General features: G+C 28.9%; 2 protein-coding genes across 6 annotated transcripts in view; one reads left to right on the top strand and one right to left on the bottom strand.

Annotated features, from left to right (window-relative positions):
• LOC143193586 (pseudouridylate synthase RPUSD2) overlaps positions 1–13,509 on the top strand; it is a 662,639-nt gene that overhangs the window by 618,244 nt on the left and 30,886 nt on the right. The window contains exon 1 of one of the 5 annotated variants that reach the window (XM_076399899.1): positions 10,765–11,154. The exons of the other annotated variants lie outside the window; for them this stretch is intronic. Coding sequence (XP_076256014.1) covers positions 11,023–11,154 — 132 coding nt within the window. The 5' untranslated portion in view covers positions 10,765–11,022. Of the gene's footprint in view, positions 1–10,764; positions 11,155–13,509 lie in introns of those variants that run through there. 5 annotated transcript variants of the gene reach the window in all.
• Positions 950–4,351, bottom strand: LOC143193588 (transmembrane protein 272). Its single transcript, XM_076399902.1, has 4 exons — positions 4,190–4,351; positions 1,476–1,598; positions 1,301–1,423; positions 950–1,248 (listed from the first exon to the last, which is right to left on the bottom strand). Exons 1-4 carry the CDS (start codon positions 4,272–4,274, stop codon positions 1,007–1,009), a joined length of 573 nt encoding a protein of 190 aa, XP_076256017.1. The 5' UTR covers positions 4,275–4,351; the 3' UTR covers positions 950–1,006.

The following is a 13,509-nucleotide window of genomic DNA, read 5'->3' as shown; positions in this document are numbered from 1 at the left end:
AGAAATCAAGAGAATTCCAAGGGGGCATCAGGAAAGACTCCATTCTCATAAGAATATTGAAATACTGCAACTTTTGTATACCACCAGAACAGGACACTGTTCTGATCTGATCTTGTATGGTGCTGTGTAGTGAGATGCATATATTAAAAAATTCAGCAGTGACATGTATAAATAGTATTTCACCAGAGAATGAGATAGGGCCGATGGGTCCTTCTAGTTATAGGTTAAACGGAAACGACTAGTAACAATGTATTAATTAAATAATAATAAATTCTCTCGAAGGCAGCTTTACACTATCAATAGTTTTGCAGAGACCGAAAAAAATGGTAATCAGACGGATCAGGGTCTTCCCAGTCAATCTCAAGTCAATATTTGCCGAGACACTAAAGATATGTGAGGAATAGTGTTCCTATTGATAGAATTTGGCCATTTTTCTTACTAGGCTGCTTCAATTCCATTCACTGTTGACTGTACAGAGTCGAATGAAAGGTTTCGCAATTTAAGCTTATTTTAGCAGTACAATTTTACTATTAATTTTAAAATTATGGCGGTGTGTGGAGCCTAACGTTAAAGTTGTTTAGTGTACAGTCGAACGTACGTGGAATCTCTATTTTCAAGGCCTAATATATTTTGACTAAGTAAACTAATGGCGCCATATTTTTATCTAGACTTCTAATAGAAAGACATCTAATAGAAAAATGAAATTCTAATATTTCAAAACACAATACACATACATTATATTATTCAATATAATCTTCTCTCATTTGTTCCAATGATTTTCTCAGTCTGCTCTGTTTTATCTTTTGTTCAATGTGATGTTTCCAATTTAACCTGCCATCGAAATGGATTTGACCGAGGTATTTGACTGATTCTGCTTGAGATATCGGGCATCCCTCAAACAAGCTAATTGGAGTTTTTAGATGGGCTATGGAAATAATACTATTTACAATTAATGTGCAAATTATTAATTTATAAAACAAATACATGTAATGAACAAATCAAATGTTTATTGTCGTATCGGTTGTGTTTCACTTTGATTCTGTGCTTCTACATCAGTATCATCAGATGTAGCAACCACACATAATATACATCCTAAAAAGCAAAGGAATGTACATATTACTACAATAACCATGCCATAAAGTATAAATAAGTATGCGAATGCAAACATATAAACTGTTTTGCTGCAGTATTTATCATCATCAGTTGGATCGAAACTCGGTTTATAAACTTTGAAAACCCAAAATGATCCTAGAAACAACAAAAACTAGAGATAATATAGTTTACCCAGTATACTTCTTACCATTTAGAAGAAACACGATCTCAACCGTATACAGGACGGACATAATATATTGTGTTTTATCGTTTAGTTTAACCAATTTCTCTCTAACGTATGTAAGAACCTTTGATAACAATCCAATTCCCCCTAAAACAAAATCAAATGTTTTAACCGTATAGCGTAGTACGCTGGAACGAACCTATGACTATTAGGAAAAATGGTATGTTATCTTCTACTGGACATTTATGTGTACCCCATATTCCGATAATGAATGATACCAAAGAGAGTAAAATGGATATAATAAGGGTAATCTTTACTCCAGCTAAAATAAAAAAAACTTTATAATATACATAATAAATATCACAACTAAGAAAATTAATTAAAGACATTTATTAAAGACAATTAATTCTTGACCTGAACTGAACAAGCAAAAAAAGTTTTTTGAGTAAATTTTAAAGGATTTAGCAATATTATTTATTTAAAGAAAAATTAATCTAATATTTATTCTAATAATTAATCTAAGAATTCAAAATTTAAAAATCAAAAGGCTTTTATCATGCAAAAGATTAATTATAATATTTAATAAAAATGTATTGTTATGGAACTCTACATATCTCAAAACTATTCATTATTTCGATTATGCTTAAAGCTTTTTAGCTTCAGTCTTGTATAATTTTGATATACAATAGGGGAAAATATAATATTGTAATTTTTAACATATTGACGATATGGCGAAGGAACTTTTGAAAAATATATTAATATTTGGTCATTAAATAAAAAGCATTAGAATTAAAGCAATATAGACGTTTATTAACCTTCTCTGATATCTTTGCAGTTTAAGTACCTCAAAAATGCAATTTTCCTGAAACATAAAATTGGGTTATGGTAATAGTGTTGAACTAATGCGAACAGCTATCTAAACTATTACGCCCCGTTTCTACTTTATATAAAACCAGATTTTATATCAAATTTTATAGAAGGAATTTTTCTACTCATTTTTATGTTTTTGCAATTTCGAAAACGGAATTTCAAATGATTTTATCGTCTTGCGCGCATTGAAACTCCAATAAAATGTAAACCTTCCGTCCGACAACAAATATGACTGGAGTGATAAATCTTCTAATTCTAGAGATATATAAATCGTAGATTTTTTTGTACTTAGAATAGTATATATTTAGTAAACAAAAATGGGAATTATGAATATTTCATTTGATTTCTTTATCAGACAAATTGGAATTTCAATTTTTAAAATTATCTTATCATTTTATATCGGTCTTACAGCATGTAATATTTAACAGTTGTGAATAAAACAGAACCTATTTTCAAAAAATCAACTGCTTAAAAAACAGTATTGCGAAATCAATCTAAAAAAAGTTTTTATTTAAAATTTTCAGCTGTGTTTATATATACTAGTGCCATCATTATATATATAGCAGCTAATTGATTTATATCTATAAATATTCTATAAAATACATAAACTATAAAATATTTATTTTTTTTTTATTAAAACAGAAAATAAGGAACAATATTAATTTAATATATATGCTTAAAAAATGAAAATTGGCAACTATTTTCTTTTTATTTTATTTGTATAAAAGCTATCTATCATCAAGCTATAACTACCACAAATTTTTTGACTCTGGAATAATCATATACTTTTATAGCAATTCTTAATTATATATTAGAAGTTTAAAATATATTTGGAACTATTAATATTTTTTTCAGATAATGTTTATTGTACTTTAGTTCCATACAAGCATGCCCTAATAAGTGAATTACATAACGTTTCAGAAAAACAGAGTTTATCATGGCAACTGACCAACATCACATTCGACAAAGGATTCTATACGATTTTCAAAAAGGAAAATATTCTTATAAAGGAGAATTAGTTTATAATTTCCATGGTGACAACATTGTTTCCATCCTTATCTTCAACGTTTTAAACCAAATGAGAAAAATAATTGATATAAAATATTGTCCAAGCCCTTCACCGGACTGGATTCACGACATTGGATTCTGCTGTGCACCTAATGGAACGTATGTGAGAAACTATTGAAAACTGTTTAGATCACGAGATAAAGAAACTGAACGAATAATTTCATATTACTAGTTACATTCAGTTATCATTTACTCCAGTCAATGCAGAATATTTTATTGAATAAATATTACAAAATGTGCCTACATTCATCGATGACTTGAGAGAACTGAGAGATTATGCAAGGCCATAGAAAACAATGGACAACATTTCCGAAGTTAAATTCATTGTTATCTATTTTTACGTGAATACCTAAGAAGTGGTGAAGTGGTGAAGAACTATAGACAGGATATAATATTAAACAAAATATGATGAGTAAAAACGAGTACCCAAATAACACTAAAAGCTTGAAGCCGATATTGAAGAATCAGTTTTTAATGGGTGGGACTATAACAATATGTAGAATTTTCAGTATATGAACTCTGAATTTATAAAGAAAAATCATGATTGATTCGTTTTAATATTTTAATTACCAATAAAAGTAATAATAACGAATTACAATCAATCATTAAAATGATACATAATATACCTATAATAACAAATAACAAAAATGATTCAACAGCGTTCAACATATATGTTCATACGCCTTCAAACACTGCTATATATACCAAGATATGATGACATACATTAAACATTTGTTATTCATTGAAAAACGTTGAAATGTTAAAATATTCTGTTTAAATTGTTTGTTTAATATTAGTAACTCGTTTGAGTAATATCACTGCATTTACAGTACAAGAAGCATCTTTGTACTATATAGGTGCACTCCTTATTAAAAAACATTCAATTATTATATTGTATACACAACAATTATTATCTGGTAAAAACATACTTAAGATTTTTTTGATAAACAGCTCTAAATAAAATAAGAAACTTACGCAAACATTTTGTTTTTATCCGTTGTAATTTAGCTTCGTTTTGTTCAACTGCCGGTTGATCATTCTGATCAGATTGTGGCTCCATTAAATGAGGCTAGGTATTGTACAATTCTCGTCTGTTTGAATCAACGGTACACACTATTAGAATAAAATACGATGTTGTGCGTTGCCAAATTGTATGATAATTCTTAAAATAACACGATTTATTTCTATTCACGAAAATGTTGGTTGGAAAAATCTGGCTATTTCGTAACTTGATTTTATGAAATATTGATATTATTTAGAATTTTAATAAAGCTTAAATTATTGAATAAAATTAAAACGAAATATACATATATATGTAGTGAAGTTAAAATATTAAATATAAATCGTGGAAATAGTAATACGATTTGCCATTCTTGGCAACGTCAACTACAGGAGTGGGAATTATCATATATTTTTAGAACGCTATTTTTAACATTAATAGAAGATCCCAACAAAATGTAAATTGAGGCGCTGTGCTTCAAGCATTTCCGAATAATACGATCCATGTTACAAATTTATTCGTTCCCTTTTGGTAATTATTTATTTAGTTATTAAGTTTTTCAATTTTGTAGAGTGAACAGTGAACGTAGATCACCAATATGTCACGATTAAATGATATTTTACTGGGGTGATTCCAGCCTCGAAACAAATTCATAATCAGGCATCCAATAAGGAAGTGTTAGTATTACTTTTCTGGAACGTAACAGAAATTTTATTTATTGATTACCTTCAATCTGGTAATATAATTAGATCAGTTGGTTACTGCCACCTTCTGGACGAATACCTTTGTAAAACAGACAGCCATTGGAACGTCAGAATGGCTAAAGAGAATCCCATCACAAAACATAGATGTTGTCGATAAAAGTGCACAGAAAAACTCTAGACAGTTAAATCTTCAACGTCGCATCCAAACTTGGATCTACAGTTGTACAAGATCCAACTAACTCGGATGCTCAAAGACAATGGCGATAAAAGCAGACGTTTGGAGCTGATAGTCACAACTGTTGTAGGACGACTTGACTAAAAATTCATCTTTAGCTCATTTCTAATTTCTAGATGAATGGCTATGTTAGGAAGATTAAAATTCACAACGACGTCATTGATCAATATTTTACCGAAATTAACGAATGTTACCATTTTGGTTCTTGTAAATTTCCATTTTATTTATACGAACCTATTGGATAATCTAACATTGGACTACCGTGATCGCGCTTGCTTGTAATTTAATCAGCGATATCTGTTGGTGAAAATGTAAAATATTGAATAGAATTAATAAATAACTGTTAAATTCGATGTTTCTGATATTTGCAAGTTTATACTGAACTTTATTGTTATTTATCTTGGTGAAAAAATCAAAATTCTCCTACATAATTACATCTTTAGGCATACGACGCCCAAAAGGCAACAACACCTATATAATATTCCTTGTTAACAGTTTAACCTGACACAAGGAATTCATAATGACATATAATCACAACTTTTACACCTTACTGTTGTGGGTGCATGCGGAGTTGTATATTTTACTTTTTTATTAAATTTTTTTATTGCATATAACCTTTCGACATTAAAAACATTTCTAATTAGTCTTATCCCAAGGTTTATTTTCAAATTATATTACCACTATAATATTAAGTGTATTATCCACACTTGGCGTACAAAGGATCATATCAACAGAATAAACAGTGAGGGTGTCTGCCTGAGGGCATTTCGTGAAAATCTCGGGGGTAGGGTTTCAGTCACTTTACGGCAGGTTCATCATCATTGACTGTAATATTCATGAACCGGAAAATTCGTTATATAACTAAGACTTAATAAAGTAACAAGTTATTATCTAAAAGTCTATTTCGTAACAGTTGCTGTTACAGTACCGGTCATGTATGAAGGAAAATTTAACATTTATAAAATATCACAATTAAAACAGCTTTTTATTGAAATATTCTTTATTATATATACATGTGACATGTGACACAAATATATCGGGTCGACTTGGTTGACACGCTGGTTAAGGTGACTCTTGCCGGTAGACACAGGTTCGAATCCCGCATGTTTATAAATATATTGATTTGTGATTATTTCAAATTGTATTTATCCATAAAGCAAGAGTGTAAAATCTACCAAAGAGAGAAGCGAAAATGCTGCGGTTCTGAGCCTACTTTAAGTAATAGGTTCAGTCTCGATAAACTTCAGTGATATTAAAAAGGGACTCAAAAATATATAAAATATATCTGTTATTTTATACGGATGTAGGTGAACCAGTCTGAAACCATTTTGCTTGTATGTATTATTTAAATATTTCTTCATGTATGACTGCTCTTGCATACTTATTACATTAATTATTTCATATTTGCCCTTGGTTATAATAAAATTAAAATATATCTGGCTTGGCAGTAATACAAATAAAATTAAATTACACAAGTCTGCATCTAAAAAAGCCGATGATTATTTTCAACATCTTTCTATGTACCTTGGTATGCTGAAAACGAAAATAATCCAATACGATACAGCGCAATGGTGCTTTTTTACAGATTCATCAAAAAGAATTCTTACTTAGTTGTACACTTCCATTCCCGTGGATTATTTCGTAGAAGGGGCTTTAAGTTAGTCTTTAAGAGAACGCCCTTCAAGATACACTTGATTTGAGATTGATGAAAATAATTTGTAAACTTCCAAAGATGGAGATTGGTTCAAATACATATTATCAAATGGTCTGTCAGAAGTAAAGGTGAAGGAAGGTGTTTTCGTCGGACCAGACATTAGACACTTCTTTATAGAGACATTTTTAAGCAATCATAATCACCCTATAAACAAATCGTCAAAAGAATGCCAAAAATATTACAAGCTTTAGGTTGCTTAATGAGTCTTAAAGTACATTTTCTTCATTCCTACCTCGATTACTTTCTGAAAATGTTGAAAAAAAACTATATCACTAGAACATTAAAAAGATGGAAAAGAGAAGGAATATGACTTCAGACTACTGTTCAACGCTACAGATCACACCCCAAAACATACTTAAACAGTTCTTGAAACTCTTTTTGTAGACCTATATTACTTATTTCAGTTATATAGAGAGTGTACTTCAATATTATCTCACTAGTATTAATGGTACATTGTATTTAATTTAAATGCAATGATCTCTAACATGTAATGTTAATCTGATGTGAAACAACATATCACTACATAGTATAAAACAAAGTCGCCTTTTCTGTCCCTATATCCCCATGTGCGCTTAAATCTTTAAAACTACGCAACGGATTTTGATGCGGTTTTTTTCAATAGATAGAGTGATTCAAGAGGAAGGTTTATATGTATAATACATGCATAATATACTAAGGCAACATTGCTAATTTTAGAGGTTTCTAACGTGATGTCGTAAATTAACCTATTTTTTTAGGCTTATTTAGCAATTAGCAAAAACGCTGCCTAACCCTACGAGTTAGATCAAATTAATGTACTACAGTATTGTACACCATAAAAAGGTCTACAAAAAAGTCCGCGATGGTATATGTTTATCTTTTAGGGATAACCCACATTAACCATTTTTATTGTTTACTTTTTTCATGAGAAAATGGCTTATTTACGAAGCTATTTTAAGCAATACGGCATTAATCCTTATCGAATTAAGTACCTTAAATACAGTGTGCAATTAATATAGATCAATATGGTTCCTTACAGCATGTAAATTAAACAAATATTTTCGGAGATATTACAAATTTAAAATTTGCGTTTAAAAATGTGTAATGTAATAAAAATTGTATGAATTTAGATATTCCAAAGATAGCAGGAAATCTTCATAGTAAGTATAGGGGAAGAGAAATTGTTTTACTCCAAATTTAATGCGTGCAGGCCAAGGGCAGTAATGAATGAACCAAAAATACTGGATCGATTTTAATCATGTTTTCATTGAGTGACATAGGCATATATATTTTATGCCCGTGCAAAGTCGGAGCGGGCCGCTATGTTTTTATATACAACGTTCATATTTTTTCTGTAGTGTATTTAATTTAGTATCAGCATTGCACCCGTGTGAAGCCGGGGCGGGTCGCTAGTATCTTCATAAAATAAAATGATACTTTGATTTCGTTAATACATCATAATAATTCAAATGATATATATATAGGGTTTCCATTGAGAAAGCTAATATTTTAAATTTATATAGTGCTTTTAGCTGTAAAATGATCCTGAAAAAAATTTATCCTGAAAAAGTGGATAAAGAAGTTGAAACGCGTTCTGGACTCAATTAAGCTGGAATATTCTTAGTTAATGCAGATCTGCGGCATTATCTACGCAAATATACAGACATTTTAATTATTGTTAAGTCGATATTTTACTAACTATGAAGAAATAATTGCATTTCTACCCTTACAATATTCAATTTGAACAAGCTCTAAAGGGAAATTGGGAGCGGAAATCAAGAGGCATCAAAAATAGTCACACAGTTCAAAATATGGTGCCCTTTGCGTTTTTGCACCTTGAGTCAGAAGAATTTGTAGAAAAAAATTACGAAAACTTGGAGGGTATTTTTTGCAAAAAACAAAATCCATTGAAATTGAAAACTTTTTGATACATAAATACTTTTCTAGAATTGCTTTTGTTCTATGTATGACTAGATACACTATACTATTTTATATAACAATTTATATTGTATGCTTACGTATAAATAAATTGACAACCCTTGAATGTTCGTATTTAACATATATAATTAACAGTTATATATTAGCGCTCCTTAGTTGCATTGTTGTTTAATTGCAGGTAATAATACATCAGAATCAGAGGGTTAGACGGGCCTTCAGAGAAACCGTAATAGCATCTCACCAAACTGTCCTGGTACATTGAGTTAATTAAGCGTCGAAGTTTGTTAATTAATAATAATGTGCCGCATGCCTTGGGGCGGTCAAATTCTAATTTGACCAATTTCTTGTTTCAAACTTGTTTTGAGTTAAATGTTGAGCATAAATTGCCTTCAAATAATAACAGTACTTTGACATCGATTTTATTATATTGATAGTCATTTAATAGTTGCCGGATAATTATGCACCAAAATTAATGTTGAATATGTAGTTTGATCAGTGATACCTATTGATAAAAATATGAACAAATGTTAAACAACCTAACGTTACTGTTAAATTCCATGGTTTTGGCATTTCTCTCCATAAAATAACAGTTTTCTAATTAATATGAGTTTCGCATAACCAAATTTCATTATTTTAGTTGTTTGACTTGAAGAAATCTGTTGCCAAAGGCTATGAAACATTTTGAAACTTATAGTGATGCTGTTTCATCATATCCCTAAAAATCAGTTTTCGTTTCAATAATGTTAAAGTAGTGACTTTGCAGTCAGTGACAAAAAAATTTCTGGAGAGAGGAGATGAATTACAAGATCTATTGGACAAAACCTCGACTCATATTCTAAAAGTCTTTCAAAGTTATAGACAATGAATAATCAGCGGTTTTCCGCCATTTACATGTGATGGAAAAAATTAAAAAGCAAGGAAAATTACTATCACGCAAATTAGTCAAAAATTCTCTCAACATAGCGATTTCATTACTTGCATGCAAAAAAAAAGAAGAGAAGGGCCGTCGATATTGTCATCAAAGTGGAATATTCACGACCACAAAGTTTAGCTATGCATGTTATAGGGTTATTAAGCAGGTGTAGTATATTACAATCTGCAAAGACCGAAAGTAACTGGAACAATTGAGCAAATTGAACTAGTGCGAAAATGCATTTATAGTTTGATCCCTGTTAAAACAACATCATTTTTTCGACACGGTATCGTAATGAAGATGTTGTGATGGAGAATATTTGCATTAAAATATATTGAACCTGTATTTCTCAATAAATGCCGTTCCAAAGTGAAAAAAAAAATGATTTGAAAAAATTAACAAACTAAAAAATCTTTTACGGTACATCAATCATGTCATTCGAGAAGAAATTTTTGGAGTAATATAAAAATCAAATAATAACTAATTCGACAAATAAATAAGTTAGAATCTACTTATCTACTAGGTATAGACCACAGATCGAATATTTTTTAAATTACTTGCGGCTTCTCTCACTTTGAATTTAACTAAAGCTCTCAAAACAAAGTTGGTCAAATTTGTTAAATTATTTATGTACATACCATTGTTAACATAAAAAATTATTTAAACAAAATTAAATCTATATTTAAATATTTGATAATTTATATATCAAAATCTTATTTAATTTTTACTAAAAGTAGTTTTACTTAAAGTAAAGATTTCCAACTGGTATTATTTTTTTTCCAATTCCCATATTGCCAAAATTTTTTGATTGGTCCTTGTATAACCACACCGCGCAAGCGACATGTTTCAACTAACAGCTGATTCGATATCAGGTCAGCGTTGCCAGCTTGCAATTTTTACTGGTTGCCAATGTTTTACAGTATTTTATAACTGTTTTTAACGTTTATAATACCTAATATCTATTAAAGTTTCAACTGTTATCATATTAAATAAGATTTAAAATATCTTATCCATTTGCAATTGTCATGAGTTAAATAAGAAGTGATTTAAATATACCTACGGTTCGTATACGATTTCCTACAACACTGTAACTAATATCACACGTGGTTTTAACACCGGCAATTTGGGGTATCTGTATTATTTACATTTTTAAATAGTGATAGTTTAGAATTTAGGAAAATTGAAACGTATCCTGAATCAAGCTCAATGAGTATATTGAAGGTTATTCTGTGTTATAAAAATGGTGTTTTAACGGCGATATTTTATTTCCGACTAGAGTAGTAATCTTGTTTAACCTCACTTTTTGGTTTGTACTTCCAGCTTGTATGAAGTATATTACTACTTTGCCTTTAAACATTTATAAAATAAATAAATATGTACGGTTATGTGCCTTTTATAAAAGTGTTAGTGTACTAGAAACGGTAATAATGGAATCTGGTGAACCAGCGCCTAAAAAGGTATTGTAGTGTTTTTGAATAATGCTGTAATCATTGAATAAATAGGACGTATTTAAATATTATTCTGTTTTATATTATTTTGTTATACGTTCAAATATATATATATATATATATATATATATATATATATATATATATATATATATATATATATATATTAAAATGTTTTAGGTAAATAAACAATGGCTTAAGTTGGCTTTTGGTTTGTTTATTTTTTAACAAAATATGTTTTCTTCCTAATTCTATTATTTTAGAGTCTAAGCTAATCATATATATGCAATCATTATTATTATTTAAATTACAAGGAAGATTCAAGCCTCAGTATATTAAGATGTTGTTTTGAAAATAAGGAAATTTGTTTGCTTTGTAATTTGTAATTGATAATAAGAATTCTACTGATCTTCATAATAGGATCGTATTTACTAAATCTCATAATTATGTACAATATAAAAATATTAATAATGGCGTAAAAATATTAACATGAACTTTAATTAAAGCATGTTAGAATTTTTAATTAATAAACACCATCTATTTATATTTAAAAATCTGTATCCAAAAGCTTTGAAATCCCAAAAACGAAGTAGTGTATTTTCTGATACCTGAAGATTTTTTCTACTAGGAATAATGCTATTTCCTGCCAACAGTTTTCATATTTAAAAAATGAAAAAAAAACTTTTTACGCTAAATTACCTAGTTCATTCTTAGAATAACAGATATCAAACTGATGATGCCAAATTCTATTCCATTAATTGTATTTGATAATTTATTGTTAGGACTGTTAATTAATTTTGATGAATGTATATTAATTAACATTTATGCAGTGTTGCAAAGAATATTTGTTAATTATTAACTTATACGAAAGCAAATTTTTGGATCATATTTTTACTATATGCCATTTTTCTTATAAATAACATATTCTTCTTCTTCTTAGCTCTCGACTGCTTGGGTCATCGAGTGCTGTTGAATATTTACTCGGCGCAATCAACAATGTAAATCTAAATTATGGACTGAAATAAAATCTGATAGTAATACTCTTTCTATTTTCTAACAATTTCTATTTTACAAAATGTTACAGACAGTTGATTATCACGCTGCTTAGTTTTGAAGAATAAAGAATTTGTGGCAATTCTAATTAAAATTTACCACAACATAGTCTCGTTAGAACTAAGTAGATTAGTTTTATATTTTATAGTTTTTAGCTGCGCTCGCTAAAGCATAGTTTAAAACAAATTTTTATTACCATTTCTGTTTATCTCTTTTTGGTAATTAATAAATTATAGAACAAAGACAGCAAAATGATGTTTACATTTATTGTTTAAATATAATCGAGAGGGAAAATGCTACCGAGCATGTCGTGTTTCTATGAAAATTAATTATTAAAATAATGGTTTCGTTTATCAAGGTTGGAAGAGTCCAACTGACGTTTCTGTATTATTATGTTCGTTGAGTGAAATGCTGGCAATAGTTCGTTTTTTTTGTTAATAAGTTTTAAGTTAGTATGTTATAAGTTTTTTATTTGTATACTTAAATAAAACATAACGAAACTAACGCTGTACATTTTGTATCTTACATTTATGAATATTTAATTCAGTATAAACTTTTTCTTTATTCTTAACTCGGTCTAGGCTAAATAACAACTAAGATTAAAAGCCTCTAGGTATATTATGAATATCCAAAATAAGATAATCGTCGGTCCTTCAACGCATTAATTTGTGCTTTTTAAGCATAGATTTTTATTCCAGTATGTTATGATCTACTGTTTAATAATGGCAGTTTAGTTTTCAAAGTAACATGCTTCATAAATAACAACTCGGTAGCAACAACATTCTGGGGTATAATCGCCAACTTATTTATTATTTCGGCTACTTGAAATCAGTTTTTGCTCTCATAATAGACAAGAAAAGTTGTTTTATACAGCCTTTAAGATATTAAGAGATAAGAGAAAATTTTCTATCAAATCTAACATAGTTACCAAAACTCCATCAAGCCCACATTCCCTTTCACTACAGCGTATTTTAAAAAATTACCAATATTCATAGGGCCACCCAATATCTATCTTCTTACGTTACACTACTAATTATTACTTTATTATTTTTGGGTTTACCATTGGGAATGTTTCGTTTCTACTCTTAGATATATTATTCTTATTTATTATTGCATATATATATATATATATATATATATATATATATATATATATATATTCTATATGTAATATTACTCATTTTGCACATTGTAACTTTTTTTGTGGCTACTGAGATTCGGAATTGACATTTATTTATGAATAAACTATATAGTTTTTTATATTATAATTTTATTTTATATAGTTTTTTATAAGATCTAATTTCTTAATTA

This window comes from Rhynchophorus ferrugineus, unplaced genomic scaffold, assembly GCF_030347505.1.
Source record: "Rhynchophorus ferrugineus isolate W39M unplaced genomic scaffold, kcgeb_rfMv2 rfM3, whole genome shotgun sequence".
Taxonomy (NCBI): domain Eukaryota; kingdom Metazoa; phylum Arthropoda; class Insecta; order Coleoptera; family Curculionidae; genus Rhynchophorus; species Rhynchophorus ferrugineus.
This window is presented reverse-complemented; position numbering and strand designations above follow the sequence as displayed.